Below are 21,376 nucleotides of genomic sequence, written 5' to 3'. Positions count from 1 at the left end.
CCGCTTGTCACGCGGGTGACCCGGGTTCAATTCCCGGACGGAGAGGAAATGTGGGCGTTTCACCCCGCGCCTGTTTTTGCGCTGGACGCCATCCAGAAGGAACCCTCCAAGAATTTGACATGTGACCTATGTTGAGTTAAAATTTTGCATTTGCTACATATTCTGGTGCGTTCAGCTCAAGATTTCGGCCGCCTGCCGTGGCATTGTCTCTTTGTGTGAATCGGCGGCGGCGTCTTTCAGAGGGTAAGCGTTGGCTGTCGGCTTCGCAGTTTTTCTCTTTTGCTTTCCTTTTTTTCTCTTCGGGGATTCTTAATGAGTAGCACTGTCTGTATAGGGCTGTGAACATTCATGATGCACGTTATCAAGAGTGGATAACCCAGCGTTGTGGTGAAGCAAAGGCCCAGGGGCAGGCAGAAGGACTTGGGACGCGGGTCTCTGACAGGCCGCTTCAGCAGTCGACAACCGAACCAACCAAACCAGACGCTCAAGGAAACTGACCCGATTAACACCTGAACATTCGAAGCAGTCATGGCTGAGGTGCCCTCAAGACCCTGCTCGACGAGCGGCTGCGGAAAACTAGCAAGCAAACTGGAATGCCCTAAATGTAAACAGTTAAGTCAACCCATCTGATGTCGTCCAAATGAACATGCGCTGATCTTGAGAGTTTCTTTTCACGGGCGATGACTTTGTGGCTGTAAAACAGGGACCCTAATCTGCCCTCTCGTTTCTTCTGCTCCCAAACCTGCTTCAAACAAGCCTGGCCCGAACACAAGATCTCCTGTCATTCGAACATCCCTGCTCCCGTCGTGCCATCGGAATACAGAGGAGCGTCCGGAAGTTAGTACAACTTTGATAAATATCAAACAGCCACTTGCAGCAAGAAAGAGGATCAAAAAAAAAAAAAGAAAAAAAACCTCCAGAAATCGTTTTTCAGCTCACTGATTGGTTTGGTACAGCTTACGATCCATTTGACGAGCATAATATATCATCCTATCCGCTTAGAAGTCGCTCGAAGGAGACTTTCCGGGCGATCCAACACTTCAAATACACTGGTCCATTGAGAGCGTGTTACCCGATCGAAGGTGTGCCGAAGAGGACTGTGCCAGAATCCATACCCCTACGTGAGTAGATCGGTCTCAGGAGGAACCCACAAGCTTGTTACCGCACCTCCCGGAAATCAGCACACAAGATGAGCTGACTTGACTCGCGCCTCGTCACTCGTCTGGTCGTTCTAGCGGATTATGCAAAGGACGGTGAGTGGTCCTTGACTGGGCTCAAAAACGTCTTCTCCGTCGTCTCCTACGGCCTCCAAGAAGTGGGTCATACACTTCCTCCGATCGCCAGATAACTCATCTCTTTCTCCCTCTTCCACCCTATTGTTCTTTTTTTTCATAATCCAGTTCAACATGGCATTTCGCCCTCTGAACAGGCAATATCTGGTCAACGCCTCGGGAAGCCTTTGAAACCGCATGAAATTGATGGAATGAGGAAGGTCTGCAAGGTCAGCCAACACCCCTCTCTTTCTTTTTCTGTCTTGTGTTTACTAATGGTGCGCCTTACATCAACATCAACCATCAAGCTTGCTCGAGAAGTGCTGGACTTGGCAGGCGCCCATGTTAGGCCAGGGATCACTTCCCTGGAACTAGACAAGATCGTGCATGATGCATGTGTGGAGCGCAATTCGTACCCTTCACCTCTTGGTTGTCAGTTCATTCAATCATTTCTAGTATTGAGCTTGCGCATCAATATAGTTGTCAACCAACTGCTTTCTTAACAATTTCCTAACAATGCTGACGATTTGATATCATATGTTCAGATTTTATGTTTCCGCGTAGTGTCTGCATCAGTGTCAATGAGGTGATTTGTCATGGTAAGCGTGACATAGAGCCTCAAAGAGTGTATTTTCCTAGTGTTGATATATTAAAATACATTTTTATATTAAGGGATTCCTGACGGGCGCCCACTCGAAGAAGGCGATATTGTCAACCTAGACGTTACCCTGTTCCATGATGGGTAAGTATTCTCCGCAGCAAGAAAACTTCGCCTCGAGGCTTGCACACATCATTGCGGTTTTCGCTTATTATTTGTCCGCTAAACCAATGAACAAAACAGTTTTCATGGGGATTTGAACGCCACGTACCCGGTGGGGAAGATCAGCGAAGAGTCCGATCATCTGATCAAGTCGACGCGGAGGTGTCTGGATCGGGCGATCTCCATCTGTCGGCCAGGCACACTATTCAGAGAGATCGGCAATATCATCGAACCCATGGCCAAACAGGCCGGGCTCAATGTCAACAAGAGATATTGTGGTCATGGCATCAGCCAGTCAGTCGTTCCTCCCCTTTACTCCTAATTCTTTCTCTTTCTTTGGACCTGGTCTCACCATGGTGAAATCATCCTCACACCTCTGTTCACCCTTGCGCAGGTTATTCCATGGGCCCCCAAATATACCACACTATGCCAAATCGAAGGCCGTTGGAGAAATGAAACCTGGAATGGTTTGTGACTATATGGTCAATCTTGTATTTGCCTTTTTCACGAAGCTGATAATCTGCGATATATGAACAAACGTAGGTTTTCACTATCGAACCGATGGTCAACCAAGGAGTTTCTGATGAAGACCATTGGCCGGACAAGTAAGCAAACGTGCTCTTCCCTCCCTGCTTGCTGTACCCACACAACTGACTGGCTGGTTGGTGGATGAGAAAAGCTGGACAGCAGTAACAAAGGACGGCAAACGGTCGGCCCAGTTCGAAGAAACATTGCTGATCACCGAGAACGGAGTAGAGGTCTTGACGGCCGAGCCGGGCTGGAAGTTGCCCGCCGAATTCGAGGAGGTCGCCTTGGGTCTAGTGACGGCCTCCCAATCATAAACCTCCATGATCTGGCTATCTCCTGCGTAGAATTGTTCCCACTGTCAGCATTGGCTGGCCGCGAAAATCTGGCATGTCCGTCTGCGGCTGGCGATCTTTATCCCACTCTGTACTCCGATCGCTGGCCAATCCACCGGATCAATGCTCGAGCGTGACTCTCCAAGCCCCTCTTTTTTCTGCTTTTTCTTGTCCTTGCACAGAGAGAAATCCGCGCCTTTCTTCTTCAAGTAGATGTTTCCCATCTCCTGAACTGCTATTTCTGTAATTTGACTTTCAACCATGGCTCGAACCTGCATGCACTCCCTCGTTTTTGCATGTCAATCTTGCTTGCTGTGTGTATACATTGCAACATGCTCAGTCGATGCCACGTCAAACCACTGTTGTCTCACTGAATCATCACATGGTCCTATAAATAAGGAAAATGCTAGTGAACTATTCAAGGGTTGCAGAGTCACAGACAGGACTATCTTCAAGTTCTGTACATAAGATTTTCGCCAGTTCAGCCTCCCGCGGTGGAAGGTGTCAAGAGTTGCATGAATTCCTAGCTTAACAAAGCCACTCGAACGGAGGTCCGGGGGACCCGCGCGGAGCGCTCTCCGTAGGAGAGGCTAATTACATGTTATCTCTCAAATTAAGCGGGAGCAGAAAGGATCTGCAAGCTCAAAAAGCACTAAACAACTTGTACAAAGCAAACACAACTTGATAAAATAAATCTGACTAGACAGTATTGTAGGCTTTCCCCTTGCAAAGAATTTGAGCTACTACTCAGTGTTGTACTCAAAGAAATGCATCTTTGAGTCCCAAAAGACACCAAAAATGACTTCGAGTTACCACAAAAAACCCACCAGTCATCTCTTGAGTTTGGAAAATTGTCCTCTGGATGTGCACTGTTTGTTGCATACAGAGATGGATTTTCCACCCATGCTCAAGCATGGTTCCCATCTTGTCATATGTCATATCAGTGCGCCTGCGGGAGAGAGAGAAGGGGCTGCTGACTGCCCGGTGCCGGAAGCAAAACCAACAACGCATAACACCAGGTGATAAGATGATCTGCACGGTTGATGGCTTATGAATACATAGATCCACAGGATTGACAAGTGCATTAGGCTTGTGAATCCGTGGTGGATCCCCACTTTGAACACTTGAACATTGCTCTTTTTTGAAAAATTATAAAAAGCCAACGGATGGCGATAGAGATAATCTGAGGGTGCCAAATTGTAGGGACAAAAACGTAGCATAGGACCTACGCGGATTTGGCCTGTGGAGAGGCTAGTAGAGGAGCTATAAAAAATTTTGGGTCTTGGAAAAACGACTCCCAAGTTTTGGGAAAACGACTCCCATACGTCCGCGCGACTATTTTTCGACCCGCGCTGGACGTCGACCTAGACCCTTTTTTTGGGTACGGCTTTTTTGGGAGTCGTCGTCCCAAAAAAATTATTTTTTGGGAGTCGTCCCCACCAATTTTTCAGAATATTTTTAATATTTTCTTGCCGGGGGGTTTGGGAGTCGTTCACCCAAAAGGAGTGCCCCCCGCGTTATTTTGGGAGTCGGCCGCGGGGGCCACGGAAGCCCCCAGGGAGTCGTGACGACTCCCCTTCGAGCCCCCCACCCATCACACAAGTCAGACACCACAACTGCCACACCAACCGCCCGATCACCCCCACCCGTCCACCCCAACCGCCCGATCGATCAAACAAACAGAGAAGATGTTTAACCCTGCCGCCCCCGCCGCCGTCCAGGACCAGGAATCCCAGGCCCCTGTTGCCGCCATGGAGCACGCCGAGCCCCCAATGGCCGCCGTCAACCACGACCAGGAATCCCAGGCCCCTGTCGCCGCCATGGAGCACACTGAGCCCCCAATGGCCGCCGTCGACCACGCCGAGCCCCCTGTCGCCGCCATCAAGTACGCGAAGGCCTCATTGCCTGGCGAGCACACCAAGCCCCCAGTGGCTGGCGAGCACGAGGAGCACGCCGAGGAAACCCAAGCCGCAGGGCCAGGTAAGCCCCCTCTCCCCTGCCGACTCCCTCCCATCCAAACTGGAGGCATTGAGCCCCCAACACCCTGTTCCTGCCCCTGATCCAGGTGCGAATCAAGACGCCGCCAAAGGCCTTGCGGCCCAGGACCACGCAGCCACCCTGGCCACTCTAGAGCGCCAAGGAGCCGTCCTAGCCAGCGGGGCTCAAGGTCTAGCGCCCGCCTACGCTGCCGACTCCCGTGACCCCGTCGACACTCAACATCCCGCAGCCGCCAACTCCCAGCCTCCCGCAGCCGCCGACTCCCAAAAGGGAGCCGCCGACTCCCATTTCGCCGCCGACTCCCAAACCGCAGCCGGTGCTCAAGGTCTAGCGCCCGCCTACGCTGCCGACTCCCGTGACCACGTCGACACCCAACGTCCCGCAGCCGCCGACTCCCAGCCTCCCGCAGCCGCCGACTCCCAAAAGGGAGCCGCCGACTCCCAAACTGCAGCCGCCGACTCCCAGGCCATTGCCGCCGTCGAAGCCTGCATTCAGACCACTGAAGCCCTTCAAGACGTCACCCTAGACCCCCTCCTCCTTCAACTTACTCAAGAAATCGCCAAAAAAAACTAGAAGATCAAATCCACAAAGAAATTGAGGAAGAAGATGAAGATTATAGCTTAGATAATCCAGAAGAGAAGAAGACACTCGAGGAATATGTAGAGCTAGCTAGAGAAGAGAAAACTATTGAAGATTGTATTGTAATGTTAGAATTAGATGAAGATAATACTACTAACAATGATCCAAACTCTGGGACTGTTCCACCTGAAAAAAACCCAGAAGAAATCAAGAAAATACTCGAGAAAATTGCTGAAGAGAGAACTGAGAAGGAGCTCGAAGAAATGGAGCTGGAGAACAAGAATCAACCGGATGATGAAGACTCAGTTAATGAAGAAGGAGAAAGGACGATCTACGGCAACATTCCTGCGCCGCCAGCTGGAAATTATGACGACGTTGAATTGGTTAAGGAGGCCATCCAAGAATTTGCTCGTGCGCATGGCTATGGGATATCGGTCAAACCCTCTGTTCCTGGAAAGAGTGTCCATTTTAAATGTGTCAGGTCTGTTATTTCCCACTTCTTTTTCATTCTTCTGTTAGTATTGACTGACATTAAATCCACATTGAAATGATACAGAGGAGGTGATCCTGCGAAAAACAAACGTAAAGGTGATACTCGTGAAAATATATCATCTCGATTGATTGGCTGTCCGTTCGCCGCTGCCGTATACAACCAGAAGAAGAAGGGCCACTGGAAATTCACAGTCTCCAACTCAACTCATAATCACCGCCCCACCGCCGCCGTTGCCCACACTGTTCACCGTAAGCTCAGCAACACTCTCTACGAAGAAATGAAAAGACTTGGCGAGGCCGGATTGCAACCGGCACAAATACTTGAATTCCTCAAGAAGCTGCACCCTGACGAGACTATCCTGGCCACAATTGATACGATTTACTCAGCACGAAAGCGGGCTGCGCAAGAGATGTTGCAAGGAATCAGTCCCATCATTCACCTGAATGAAATTTTGGCTGGAACCAATTTCACGACTCTGACAAAGGTCGACGAATCTGGAGAGCTCAAGGGCCTTTTTTTCTGCCATTCCCTCTCTGTGAAGCTTCTCCATCAGTACCATTCGATCCTTTTCCTCGACTGTACGTACAAGACAAATAAGTATCAGATGCCTCTCCTCCACATCACCGGTGTCACTGGAGCCAACAAGTCTTTCAGTTTGGCATTCTGCTTTCTTGCCAAAGAGACACAAGATTATTACAACTGGGCGCTCGAATCCCTCCTGACTGTTTTCACCTCGAACAAGATTCCCCTTCCTGCTGTTGTTCTGACCGACCGAGAAGAAGCTCTCATCTCCTCTCTCCAGTCCAATTTTCCCGATTCGACCCACATGCTTTGCACTTGGCACATACAGAAGAACTTGGTCTCCAATGGCGCGAAACACATCAAGAACAAGGCGAAGGAGTTCGAAATGCTTCAACACTGGAGCAACTTAATCAAGATGACTAGTCCTGGCGATTTCCGTTCAAGCTTCAGTCGGTTTTGCGCAAAATACGGCGAAGCTTTTGGAGATTATATGATTGAGACATGGCTTCCGGTGTGTGAAAAGTATGCTAACGCTTGGACAAAGGATATACCTCATTTCGACCATCGGACGACGTCTCGAATTGAATCATCGCATGCTTTTATCAAATCTTATCTCCTGGGCCCCAACAATTCTTTTGCCGCCATCATCAAGTTAATCACGAATGCGCTTGAAGCTCAATCCCACGAAATCTCCGCGGCGCATCACAAGGAGAAGATTAGAAGCCTTCGATCAACAGGGAAGATTTTCTTGCTCTGTCACGGCCGGATCACCCACTTTGCTCTCCGGAAGGCGCAGGATAATCTCAGAGCAAGTGTTGACCTGGAGAATTGGCACAGGTGCAACGGGTGTTACGAAAACCGGATGGGAATTCCTTGTAAGCATACACTCCGGCAGCGCGCAATGGATGGCGAGAAGATACTTCCCGAGGATTTTCATGTCCAGTGGCACATGAAGGTAAGATCTGGGTCTTTTTTTATCTTTTTGTCATGTGGGGGGGCCTTGGATGGCCGGGATTTGTGGATGACTCCCATTTTTCCTGTGACGACTCCCGTTTCTCAGCGGACGACTCCCATTTCTCGGCGGACAACTCCCATTTTTTTCCAACGACTCCCTTTTACCCCTGCGCGCACCAGGGACAGGAACAACTCCCATTTTCCATCCGTGCGGCTTGCCAATTGGGATAACGACTCCCAACGACTCCCAAATCCCCCAGCCGCGGAGCCTTGATTGGAAGAACGACTCCCGCCGACTCCCATTCGTCTGGCCATTGCCACCGCCCCTCTGTCACCCCTCCCTCCAATTTTTAACCTCCCCTGGGCCATTCCCTTACTAATTTGAGTCTTTTCATTCCCCCCAGGATCTACATGCTCTTGGCACCAACGCTGATCTCACCCAAATCGAGCAAGTCGACCGGATTCGCGAAAGGCTCCTGCAGATGAATCCCGCACAGATGGCGGCCCAGTTACAAGCTATCAACAGCCTATTGGAAGGCTCTGGAACCGTCGTGACGATCCAGGAACCAACACAAGCTCAGACCACCCGTGGACGTCCAAAAGGCGCGCCAAACAAACCGAAAACTACGAAAAGGGACCCCTCCGCCTTCGAACACGTTGAAAATAAAAGGAAGAATGAAGAAGGAGCAATGATGAAGTCCAAGAAACAGAGGCTAGCGGAAACCAGAAAAGCGGAGAAGGAAGAAATGAAACAAATGAAGAAAGAAGAGAAGGAGCAACAAAAAAGGAAGAAAGAAGAGGAGAAGAAGAAGAAGCAAGAAGAGAAGAAGAACAAACCAGCGCCCAAGAAGAGGAAACTCCCGGCACAAAAGTCAAAGACCGCCAAGAAAGTCGCTCAGTCTCCTTCTCCAACTCCTTCTCTGTTGCCGTCTCCATCACCACCACCCTCCTCACCTGCGCTTCCTCCTCCTCCGCCGCCAAAAGCCCAAGTCCCAACAAAGCGCTTCAAACCGGTCCGCGTCGCACCTAAGAAGCCAGCTTCCCCTTCCCCTCCTGTGAACTCCGCCTCGTCTGCCGCCGCCCCTCCGCAGCAACGTACGTCCCGCGCCGCTGGGAAGATGCGAGCTCCGCCTTCCCCTTCCCCTCCTTTGCAATCAACCTCTTCTGCCCCCGCGCCTCCGCCGCAACGTCCGACCCGCGCCACCGCTAAGAAGCCAGCCCCACCTTCCGCTCCTGCTCAATCAACCTCGTCTGCCCCCGCCCCTCCGCCGAAATCTAGCCGGGTACCTCCGCCGCGAGCCGCGCGAGCCACGCGAGTCCCTCCACCGCCAACAGCTCCAGTCCCTCCACCACCAACAGCACCTGTCCCCCCACCCCCATCCGAAGAACCAGTTGACCGACCGAATAGGCTCAATCAACTCCCAGTCATCATCAGATCCTCGGTCAAGCGGATACTTGATGTCGAGTCAGATGGCCATTGTGGATTCCGCGCGGTGGCATGGTGCTTGGGGAATGGTCAGGGCGCTTGGAGTGCAGTCCGAGAAGCTCTAGCCAACGAAATCAGCAAACAAGGCGAGTGGTACGTGAAGTTGGGACATTTTCACAACATCAAGTCGACTCTGGCCAGAATAAACTTTTCCGGTACCAAAGGTTGCGGTATGGCTCATTGGATGGCGATGCCCTCCTCCGGCGAAGCACTGGCCAACACTTTCCAACGGCCAGTTTTTTATTTCACTGAAGAGTGGTCTCAAACTTTCCTTCCCTCCTTCTGCCCTCCTAACCAAAACCCCCCAATCTTCTTGGCTTTCATCCGGCGACTTGATCACTTTGTGGCTCTAGAACTATCCTCCCCTGACGTCTTCCCTGCCCCTTCCCTACAAAAGAGCTGGAAGCTAAATGCCAACCCAGAGGCACGAGGTTGGGAGGCAAGATACTCTGATTGTTTTGCTCAAACAGGTGGAAGAAAGCTCCTCTTTCCTGATAAGAGTGGTAAATTTTACTAGTATTTCCATTTGTAGTTTTCATGTATTGGTGGTTGTTCTAGTCTTTTTTGAATAAATATTGTTATTATTCCTCTCTAGTATTTTTTGAATAAACAATTTTTATATTTTCTTTTCCTCATTATTTCTGGCAGCTCTGAGAGTTTGTGTCATCAAACATGAGGTACAAATTGTGCGCTGGTAGGGAGCATGTCTATTGTGGAGCTGCACCCCTCATATCTCATGTTCTGATGGCACACTAATGCCACAAACCTTATAGCGCAGAGGAGTTACAGTCTTGAAATATCCCTGAAAATTTTAGACTGTTTGGTTGTGTAACACAAAAGTTAAACAGTTAGCAGTCATTTCCTACTGAGCATTCGGCACGCCCCTTATGTGTCATGTTCTGATGGAAAAATAATGCCAGAAATTTTATATCACAGAGTTTATGCAGTCTTAAGATATCCCTGAAATTTGTGGACATTTTGGGTGTGTAACACAAAAGTTACACAGTCAGCAGTTATTTTCCTACTAATTTTGGCGCACATCCCTTATATCTCATTTTCTGATGGGACAATACTGCTGAAACTTTCAGTATTGTCTTTTTGTGTATGTTTCTCTGTGCTATCAAATTTTTATGGCTCTAGTACTTGGAACAAAAAAGTTATACATATTAAAAATAATAAAAAATAATACGAAAAATTAGTGGGGACGACTCCCAAAAAATAATTTTTTTGGGTCAACGACTCCCAAAACAGCTGTACCCAAAAAAAGGGTCTAGGTCGACGTCCAGCGCGGGTCGAAAAATAGTTGCGCGGACGTATGGGAGTCGTTTTCCCAAAACTTGGGAGTCGTTTTTCCAAGACCCAAAATTTAAAAACCTCCCAGCCAAACCAACTTTCTGCTCCCGCTTAAATTTTGCGATTATACCCAAGTCCCTCCCTGCGGGAGGGGCGGCTTCGCCGCCAGCCAGTGCTACACAGCGAGCCTCCCACCAGGTGGGACTTGTGTTAAGTTAGCATGAATTCGATGTATGAGCAGTGAGTGTTGTAAAGGTTCATGCATAACGACGTTGTGCCTAACTTCAAAGTCCCCTGGGGTGCAGTGAGTATTATGCAGGCTGTGTTGACTACGGCCCCGTTTGGCACCAATATAATTAGGGACTTGGAAAAACGACTCCCATAAATTGGAAAAACGACTCCCATACGTCGTCAGGACCAAATTGCGACCGGGTCCGGACGTCGACCTAGCCCCTTTTTTGGGCTACGGTACTTTTTGGGAGTCGTTTTCCTAAAACAGATTGTTTTTTGGGAGTCGTCGCAACTAATTATTTATATTTTTTTTATTATCCATCCGACCCATAACTTTTTTTTCCCACGCACCACATGCGTAAAAATTTGATATAAAAGAGAATTGTGCATAAGTTAAACCCCTTCAAATTTATAGCAATAGTGTGCTACCAAAACATGAGATATGAGGGGTGCACATTTTATGATCCACCATATTCATAACTTTTGTTTCCTATGCACCACATGCATAAAAATTTCAGATCACAGAGAAATATGCATAAAATGAAACCCCTGAGAATTTTAGCAATATTGTGCCATCAGAACATGAGATATGGGGGTGCGCAGATGGAGTAGGAAAATGACTGCTAACCGCACAACTTTTTTGTTACAAACCCAAACAGTCTGAAAATTCTAGGAATCTTTTAATTATGCATATTATCTGTGCTATTAAATTATTAGCAATAGTGTGTCATCATAACATGAGATATAAGAGGGGTGTGATTGGCTCAGGAGGAAATTACCACTAGCTGTATAAATTTTTTGTTACACAACCAAACAGTCTAAGAAGTTTGGAGATATTTAAATGCTGTATATACTCCATGCTATTAAAGTTATGGATATATTATGTAATCAGAACATTACATATTAGGGCTGCATGTTAGTCATCAATTGGTACATTGTGGGTGAAATATTAGATGTTTAAATGTTACATGCTGGGCTACATGTTACATGTTGAATGTTGCTTGTGTAAATGTGTTTTGTGGTGTGCCTACTTGTTGCTTACAGGTTACATGGTGTTTGTGCATGTCACAGGTGGTGTGTACATGTTACATGTTATACATGTATTACACTGTTTGTACACTTCTTGCATGGGGGCTACATGGTGCGGGACATTCATGTGGGGTACCTGGAGGTTACATGGTGCGGGACATTCATGTGGGGTACTTGGAGGTTACATGTTGCGGGAACATCTTACATGGGGGTTGCGTGTTGCAGAAACATGTTTCATGGGGATTGTGTGATGTGGGAACATGTTACATGTTGCACAAGCTTGATACATAGGTTACTTGTTGTAAATTTTACATGGGGTGTAACAATGTTATACGGGGGTTAAATGCCACGCCACAATGTTATACGGGGTTTGCATGCGACGTAACAATGCTATACAGGGGTTACATGTCGTGTAACAATGTTACACAGGGTTTAAATGCCGTGTAACAATGTTATACAGGGTTTACATGCTGCGTAACAATTTCATATGGGGTTACATGCCGCGTAACAATTTCATACAGGGGTAACTACCGGCGCACGCGGACGACTCCCAAAATTGTGCTCTGCAGAGGGCCAATTAGGCAGCCGACTCCCTTTTCTATTGGCAAAAAAATAATAAAAGAAATTGTGCGGACGACTCCCGAAAAAAAATATAATTGGGAAAACGACTCCCAAACCCGGTCCCGGCGACGTATGGGAGTCGTTTTGCCAATTTATGGGAGTCGTTTTTCCAAGTCCCTATAATTATAGGTGATATAATCACTGATTAATTCAATAAAAAATAGAAAATTCAACATAAAGCCTCCATTTTTTTTTGTAGGCAACCTACAGTGCTGGTCTCTTCAACTGTGAAATCAGATTCAACTGATTCAGCCATCTTCAGCACCATAATACCATTATATCACTTTTGACCAATATGAAGTGATATAATGGTATTATGGTGCTGAAGATGGCTGGATAAGTTGATTCTGGGTTCACAGTTGAAGAGACCAGCACTGTAGGTTGCCTACAAAAAAAAACTGGAGGCTTTATGTTGAATTTTCTATTTTTTATTGAATTGATCAGCAATTATATCACCTATAATTATATCGGTGCCAAACGGGGCCTACATTTTTATCTTTCAACACTCCTGGGCGAACCAAACCATCCGCCTTCCACACCCCAAGAACATGTTTCAGGTCCATCTCCACACCAATCAACAGTCACAACAAATAACTAATCGTCTTGGCATACGTTTTCGCAGCTTCTCGGGCTTGATTTCTCCAAACGATGTCTTGCGACGCTCACGCCCAAGAAAATCGACCCGCAGGCGAGGACATCAAGATGCTTAACCTCGAATACTTTCATCCTTGCACCCGCTTCACACCCTCGTTACGGTGCTACACGATCTCAATCGACTCGTTCAAACGGTTTGTCTCCTCCTTTTTTGATCTGGCCGTTGGTTTCTGATTGACAGGCTGTGTGATTCATCTTCTCGATTGTTTCGCACTGTACATAGGACCTATATGCAGATTCATTAATGCCGCCTCCTTTATCGGGAAACCAGTGAGTCTATAGACTTTGGTAAAATTCTGCTTAATAGTCTACATGATCGCATTGAACATCAGAAACTGAGAATGCGAATAATTGAAAAAAAAAAGCTTCCAGATGGAGAACTTTCGGAATCTGCTCTGTTGAGACGGCAAAAACCTACATCATTTGGCAAGTGGGTAGACAAAGAAAAACGACGGTGGAGTGAAGAGTATTTAGCATGGTCTCCCCAAGAACGGCCTCCGAAGTATGAAAGGATGACGAATTCAGGTCACGATTGGTGGTTTATCAATCACTCTACAACCGACCCTACCAGGCCAACATTTCTGGGTGTAGCTGATGGTGTCGGAGGGTGGACGGAAAGTGGGAATGACCCGGCGGAAGTCTCGCAAGGGATCATGTTTCATGCCAATCGGATATTGGAAGATCGATCTACTTCGCAGACGGACGACAGCCCACAATCATTGCTAGCCAAAGCGTTCCAAGCCACCTTAAAGGATGATCAGGTCCGCGGAGGAGCTTCGACTGCATTGATAGCTCAACTGGACCCGAAAACCGCTCGTCTTCATTGGGCCAATCTGGGCGACTCTAGCATGCTCCACATCAAAGCCGGCGCGGAGAAAGTGGGCGCTCAAACGAAGGCGCAGACACATTCCTTTAACTGTCCTTACCAGCTCACCAAGTTCCCGGCTGAATATTCTACCCATGACTTCGACCCTGATACCCCCGAGATGGCGGACTCGGGTACTCAGATCCTCGAGGACGGTGATATTGTGCTGCTTTTCACCGACGGTATCGGTGATAATCTTTGGACTGAAGAGATTCGCTCCCTCGCGCGATTGATACTCAAGAGCAAAGCAGAGTGGAATGTCGCCGACCTCGTTCCGGCCCTCGCCCATACAATATGTCACGGGGCTCATAGAGCTAGTTTTCAAGTTTGTCTTCGTATAACATTTGTGTTCTGTTCAACCCATCTCTGATCACCAAACGTTCTGTTGCGTACTCTAGAAGAATCGATCGACGCCGTTTGAAGCCTATGCTGCAAAACATGCAATCACTGATTTGAAAGGCGGGAAAGTTGATGACATCACTTTGGTAGTCTCTCTAGTGCAGTATATATGAACCAGTGCTTCATGACAATAGAGCTGTTAATAGTAGGAGCCAAGGGCACAGGTAGCTGCAATTAGCAATATCAACTAATATCAATTGATGAAATGAAGGAGGTCCCGGTTGAGAACTTGGGAAAAGAAGTGTAACAGGGGTCCATCACAGATCTTTCCCAAAAATATTACGACAAGTAGACTGATCCGGACCAAGATGTTCTCACAACCCCTCAAGGTCAGCTTACACGTCCAGCCGGGATAAAGAGAATTGAGTTCAATCGAGTTTAGGATACAATCTTCGCCACGTCTGCGAATTCTTTCCATCATCATCATTGGATTGGTTATAGAACGACACACATGGGATCTTCAGTAGGACACAGATATGTTCATCACACACAAGCTGACTACTGAATAAGCTGGCATGTTTGTTGGTTGAAACCCATTTGGGAAGCTTTCGTAATTCCGAGTCAAGGCAAACGTTGACAAAAATCCAAACAAACTTGTCCAAGGTGTCGTCAACGCTGTCACCTAGGACCTTATGGGCCGTTGGGAGGGATACAAATATGAATTGAACAAGAGGTTCCTGTGAGCCTGAGCCTCTATAGTGGCTACAGGACACAAGATAAATGGGGAGCACTGGTTGTATTTCTTGGGATAAAGAACTACAAACAGAGGGTGAGAGAAAGAGAGAAAGAAAGAGAAGGAGAAAGAGAAAGATATGATCTGGAGGGGGTCTATCTACTCTTTATAAGAGGATCCTCAAAGCCAACTTGAACCCCCTGGAAAAGTGGTAAGGAGAGCTGCGCCAGACCAACAGGGGCTACAGCCTCCGCTGTGGTAGACGGAAAAGTGGAAAAATAAAAAGTTATTTCTATACCACATAAGTACTCATACTAGGCCTCAAGATACCACCAAATGGACCCCAGAAATGGATTCTACGGCCAAATTCACTCCAAGTCACCACTGGAAGCACCCCAGGACCCCCTCTAGTGTGGAAGTTACACCTCATGGACACCTATCACACGGCCAGCCCCAGTAACCCGGCTGTCACCTGCCATTACCCAAGTTTCACAGTAGTACACTTATACACATCAAAGGATACAAACATACATCTCCCTGTCAGGCTACACTCATTACATATTAACTAAATACACTCCTTTATATACATAGTATGACATCATCTACACTGTTTCTGCAGCCTCAGACTTTGTGTATACACTAATTACCCCTGTATGACAGCTCATGCAGTCTACTGTCACATTATGCATGTGTTAGAATGTTCTGTTGTATATTCTGACATCATGTATGCACCCCTGGCATGTTTAGAATGTTCTGTTGTATATTCTGACACCATTCATGCACCCCTGAGGGGTTATGACATCATTTGTATCTACTCCCACCAGCTAAAATCCCTCACCCTGTTGTCTAGATTAGCTGAAACCCTAACCCACAAGCCCCTTTGGGGCTCCACTTTTGTCTATAAAAGGAGCTCTCTCCACCCCCAGTGGTCTGCTCCCCAGTTCCTCGCCCAGAACTCACAAGTCACCCAACACTCATCCACACTCAAATCCTAAAACCCTTACAACAATAACTCAACCCTTATAACAACAATTCAACCTTTATAACAAAGTAATTAAAACACTTACACGTTGCCAGTCAAACAGATTTCATCTAGAACAGACCAGACCTATCACTTAATGAAACTTGCCAAGCTGAGCTTGGTGGGTCTTGTTGACTGATAACAGAAGGGCAGAGCTTGCAACTCCATCATACCCTTCACCATTCAGCAAAAGGGTTTCATTACCACTTTTGAGTCTTACACCGCGCGCACCAAGGAGACGGTGGGGGGACACAGAATAGTAAAACTAATCTGCTCTGATTTTTAGACTAAGTCTAGCATTAACAGAGTAACCTTGATCTTGAGAGGGGTTGGTGTGAAGAGAAATAAAGAGAAGCAATCAAGAGAAACAGAGTAGCACTCTGGATAATCAAGGTTCAGAGAAAGAGTATAATTACTGTCAATAACCTAGGTGCCTGTGGCGGTAGGGTGGTATGCTCTTTGGTGGTGATCCTGGGTTATCTGGGGTGTGGTTCTGGTTGTCTGAAGTCTGTAGATCCTCCTCAGGCAAGGGGGATCCTGGCTTCAAAAATTTTCACAGTTTGCTTATGTAATTACACATGCACATGTGGTTTGGCGTGCCTGGTAGCGCTGACACGTCACAACTACGCATGTGCGCCACAACTCAAGAACTCAGGGAAGGAGTAGAGTTACAAAGAATTGGTAAGTTGTAACTAGGGTTAAAATTGCATGATAAAACATAATATGAAGTCAAAACAAGGATATCTATTGAGATGAAAAGGATATGAAGTAATTCATATGTAAAAAGTAGAAAAAGGCAGACTTTAGGCCAGCTGTGTTGACTTTCCTTTTGCGGTATAGCCGGGAAATTTTCTGAGCTTTTGGGGCGGTTTGATCCCACTTTCCAATGTGGTGCCAGCTACAGAAGCCAATCTTTGTGCAACTTGACGGGTATTGACGGCAGTCTTTTCCATGGAAAGTTGCATATTGATATACCGTAGACTGGGTTGCGTTTGTAATCCCACTCTTTTGCTTGCGCTGGCTTTGCAGGGGGGGCGTCTGGATTAAGCTTGTTGTAATTATCTCTCAGGGGCTTAGTACCCTTCCAGCTGCTGTAGTCCCAAACTAGACAAGAGCTGTTGTATACCATTCTATTGAGGTGGTAGATCTGAACAGCTCACTGCATTTCTATGTTGATAATGGTGTTTTTTTTGGTTATCACAAAAATGTTGTAGCATGTGATTGTGTCCGACTCGTGAGAGCCCGGGTGCTTATCAGGATATTTCACGCCATTGATTGTCAAAGCTTGCCGTTGTTGTTTGGGATTTGCTTGCTTGACTGGACTAGACGGAGCGGAACTCAAGACTGGGTTACTACTTTCAATCTTAACAATCACAATGTCTTCCTGCTTCAAGATACAGCAATGTCAGAAAAGCTTGCGGGTTTGCAAGGCTGAAAATCCGACACACATACATTTTCATTTCAGCCCCCTGCCCTGTATGCCCTTCCAATTCTTCCTATTCCTTCCCTCTCTTCATCACCTCTCTCTCTCTCCCTCCCTCCCTCCCCGGCCATCATGCCCCCCGGACCTCCTCCCCCCTCCACGAAACCTAACCAAAACCTAACCTCCCCCCAACCGGTACCACTGCCTGTCCTGCCCGCTACCCGGCAAACCAAATCCCCATCCGCCGACCACCCAGCAAGAACCACCGACCGCGCCAGCAATACTGCCTACGCCCCCTGCGATACCCCATACCAGGTTTGTCCCCCATCCCCATCCCATTTTTCCCTGTCGCCAACAGCTGCTAACTCACCCAACTTTTGACCGCCGCTCCTCCCACAGGCCTATCACAAAGACCATGTCCAATCAAGCCCAATCTGCTCATCCAAAAAATTTGTTGTGAGTTACTCCCTGTGATTCACCACATTTATTTGCAGGCAGATGCTGATACATAGTTTTGTTGGTCCTCAACACCAATTCAGCCAATGGCCAACAGATCAACAACCAACCACCAAGCAACTGATGAGTTCTTCACCCTCACCTGCCGTGTTGGTGCCAAACGTGATCCTCCGGACTACACTCCCAACGGCACGGCAGAGGAAGCACCCCAGGAATCTCAACTTGGCCCCTTGCAGGCGCCAGAGGGGCAATCTTGCAGGTCGTTCTATGAAGACTCCAATGGCGAAGATGTGGCATGCCCCTTGATCAAAACTTCCAACTCCGCCAATCAAAACCCTCCAGGTCCCCCTGATGGCGGGAATCCAAACGCTACTGCTGCAAATGCCCATCCAGATTCTCCACCACGTCTACATGCGGACCGCGGCCGGCCAGCTTGCCCAAGCTGCCAATGCAAGAAATCCTCCCGCAGCAGCAGCAAAGGAATGGGAACAAGTGCTTGCCAGGGGCACCGCCGTTCTCCTGACGGACATTGCGAATTCAAACTCAACACCGTGGATGCAGTCGAAAAAACGATTCCTCTCCTGGGGGCGCATCTCAAGAGCCTTGACGCCCAGGGCCTGCTACAATGGCAGGGGATCATAATTAAGCACTCGACATACAGTGCCAAATTGAACGCAATGATCACCACTGACACCAACTTTGCGCCCTTTGTCTCTGCGGTGTTGGAGAACCCGCTCTCCAAAGTGCAGGTCAAGATAACAATGAATGACCCGCGTAGGGCAGCCCAAGAGCAACAGCAGGTGAGTTTCTTTCCCCTGATCATTCTGCTGGCTGGCGGTGATGGTCATTAGAAGGTATGAAAGTGCTGGAAGAGATGATGGTGCTAACTCTAAGGAACTGGCTGGACAAATCATTGCTTTTATCAAAGGATTGGATCTAAAGGATGAAGTTGAAGACATGTCAGGCCATGAAAACTTGGATTGGGAAACCTTGAAGAAACAGCTACTCACCAGGTTTGGAACTTCTCAGCCATTGGTCAGATATACCAGGGAGGATCTCAGGAAGCTAGTCTGCAAATGCGCTCAGGATGGAGGCATCAGCACCTTGGAAACCTTCAACACATTCAGAAACAAGTTTGAAACCATCACTCACTATTTGGTAAGAATGGGGTATAGTACCAGCTTGGAGGAATTCAGACACCTTCTCTTGGAAACTCTTCACAAGGATCTGGACCAAAGGGTTACTAGGAGCCTGATGAAGGACAATCAAATGCTAGCCTCAAAGGATGGAGGTGATATCTTGCCAGACACTGAAACCCTTCTTACCTACATTCACCAGGAGGTTTACTCAAGATCAGTGGTCAATAGAAGGACTGAATGGAGGGCAGAAGAGAAATTCACTTTGGACAACTCACCTAGGATCTCCAAACCCACACCTGCTACTCAGGGAAATGCTCCTACCGCTTCTACTTCTCTGGACAAACAAGTGGAACTCCTCACTAAACAGTTTGCATCCCTCACTGATGGCAAAGGACTACCTCCCCACATGGACAAACCTGCTAGGACCTGGCCATTCAAATGTTATTATTGCCACCAGGAGACCCATGGAACCAACAGCTGCTCTCAATTGGCCCCGGACATTTCTAGTGGTGCTGTTACCAGGGATGGAAAGGACTACAAACTTCCAGAAAAATCAGTTATTCCATGGAATCCAAGCAGACCAATCAGAACCCCAGTTGAGGAGTAATCTAAGACTAAGCTTACATCATCTTTTGGCCAACTAGAGGAGGACCCAACCTATTATCAATCTCACAGTTATGAAGCAGACCTTGGAAAAAGGACCAGAAGCAACTCTAAGGATCAGGATGAAGAGGAACCAGCCAAGTCAGACAAAAGGATAAGAAAGGAAAAACAGGACCTAATGGATATGGATACAGAGGACTTACTTCACATGACCCAGCCCCCCACTCCTAGTACTTCCAAAACCCCTACTTCTAAAGGCTCCCCTCAAGTCAGATTCCAGGATAAGGACAAGGAATCAACCACCGCACCTAAGGACAAACCAGTTAAGAAGACCTATTTGGAGAAGACTTTGGCCAAGGAATACCCAGGAATTGAAGAAGAAGTGGCCAGTAGGATGTTGACTGCAGGAAAGATGGAGTTGGCCTTTGGAGAAATCTTTGCTATATCACCAGGAGTTACTAACTGTATCAGGAAGAAAATCACTAACAGAAGGGTCCCATTGGATGGTGTAAAATCAGCAAACTTCACAGACATGGAGGATGAAGAAGAACCAGCACAGGAGTCACCTACTACTCACTATTCCTGTCCCCTTGGATATATCACCATCACTATTGGAGGAGAGAAACATCAAGCACTCTTGGATACTGGATCTATGGTCAACATTATTCCTGAAACTCTTGCACATAAACTTAGATTGGTACTCACAGCTAAATCTATGAAGCTCAAAGGGATTGGAGGCCACCTTACTGATATTGCTGGGATTGCTGAAGATGTGGAGGTAACCATTGGGAAGGTAGTTAGGTCTGTTCATTTCTGGGTAGCCAAAGGACCAGTTCAGATGATTATTGGAAAGCCTTTCTTGATGGATGTTTCAGCCAACATCAACTACAATGGAGCCAGAGGAGAAGCACTTTCAATCATGGATTCAGCTGGTCAGACCTTCTTGGTTCCAATCATCCTCCCTAGCAATCAGAAGTGGGAAACCAGCGTACCTTCCAATTCTGGTCTGTTAAAGTTTTTAGATTGAGACCAGGTTTTCAGTTCCCCTCTCTTACAACTGCAACCCTGGAAAAAAACCAAAAGCAACAAACTGTAGTCACTCATTCAGCAAAATATAAAATAACTCTGAAAAAGATAAAACCAGTAAACCAACCAATGCCATTATCTTAGGGATCCTTACCTCACTCCTTTAAACCCTTTTCCTCCACCATTCATTCCTACCTCCAAGATTACCCAAGAAAGGCTGGACCTCATCAACTTTGGACCTCCTGGATGGCTTTCTCCTCAAGAATATCTCCTGCTGGTATGGGTAATTGTGATTAGACAAGGTGCTTTGGCTTTTGTAGAAACAGAAAGAGGCCTTCTTAAACACACCTATGGACAACCTTATATCATTCCAGTCATTCCCCATGAACCTTGGCAACAAAAACCAATTCCAATCCCTGCACCCATCAAAGACCAGGTTATAGAATTGGTAAGGGAAAGACTCAGCACTGGCCTCTATGAACAATACTTTTCCAGTTATTCCAGCCCTATATTTTGTGTAAAGAAGCAGGATGGTAAGCTCAGAATAGTACATGACCTTCAGAAACTCAACAAAGTCACCATTAAGGACGCTGGACTACCACCAAAGACAGAGGAACTCATTGAATCATTCACTGGAAGGGCTTGCTATGGACTAGGTGATATTATGGGAGGATATGATGAAAGAGAATTAGCTCCAGAATCCAGACCTTTGACCACCTTTGAAACACCTCTTGGAAGATTTCAACTCACCAGATTACCCCAAGGAGCCACCAATTCAGTTGCAGTTTACCAGGCCCAAATGATGTGGATACTCCAGGATGAATTACCTCAACATATGTGAATCTTTGTGGATGATGGAGGTATAAAAGGACCAACCTCTGACTACAATGAAGAAACTCTAAAGGACAACCCCCAGATCAGAAGATTTATCTATGAATATGCCATTACTCTGGAGAGGATTCTTTTCAGGATTGAAGAAGCTGGACTCACCATCTCTGGAAAGAAATTTGCTTGTTGTGT

The 21,376-nt window shown here is 47.2% G+C and overlaps 2 protein-coding genes across 2 annotated transcripts; both read left to right on the top strand.

Moving 5' to 3' along the window:
* Positions 1-528: 528 nt before the first annotated feature.
* PtA15_11A645 (uncharacterized protein) lies at positions 529-2,873 on the top strand (the record flags this gene model as incomplete). Its single annotated transcript, XM_053161575.1, has 12 exons — positions 529-611; positions 704-837; positions 957-1,121; positions 1,236-1,319; positions 1,401-1,501; positions 1,580-1,703; positions 1,817-1,870; positions 1,944-2,013; positions 2,113-2,325; positions 2,426-2,498; positions 2,575-2,636; positions 2,711-2,873. The coding sequence occupies 12 exons, from the start codon at positions 529-531 to the stop codon at positions 2,871-2,873; spliced, it is 1,326 nt and encodes a 441-aa protein (XP_053025508.1).
* Positions 2,874-12,645: 9,772 nt separating this feature from the next.
* Positions 12,646-14,128, top strand: PtA15_11A644 (uncharacterized protein; the record flags this gene model as incomplete). The annotated part of the gene is made up of 5 exons (XM_053161574.1): positions 12,646-12,654; positions 12,720-12,885; positions 12,975-13,021; positions 13,117-13,941; positions 14,015-14,128. 5 exons carry the CDS (start codon positions 12,646-12,648, stop codon positions 14,126-14,128), a joined length of 1,161 nt encoding a protein of 386 aa, XP_053025507.1.
* Between the last annotated feature and the right edge of the window lie 7,248 nt (positions 14,129-21,376).

The sequence above is a fragment of the Puccinia triticina genome, chromosome 11A (assembly GCF_026914185.1).
Source record: "Puccinia triticina chromosome 11A, complete sequence".
Taxonomy (NCBI): Eukaryota; Fungi; Basidiomycota; class Pucciniomycetes; order Pucciniales; family Pucciniaceae; genus Puccinia; species Puccinia triticina.
This window is presented reverse-complemented; position numbering and strand designations above follow the sequence as displayed.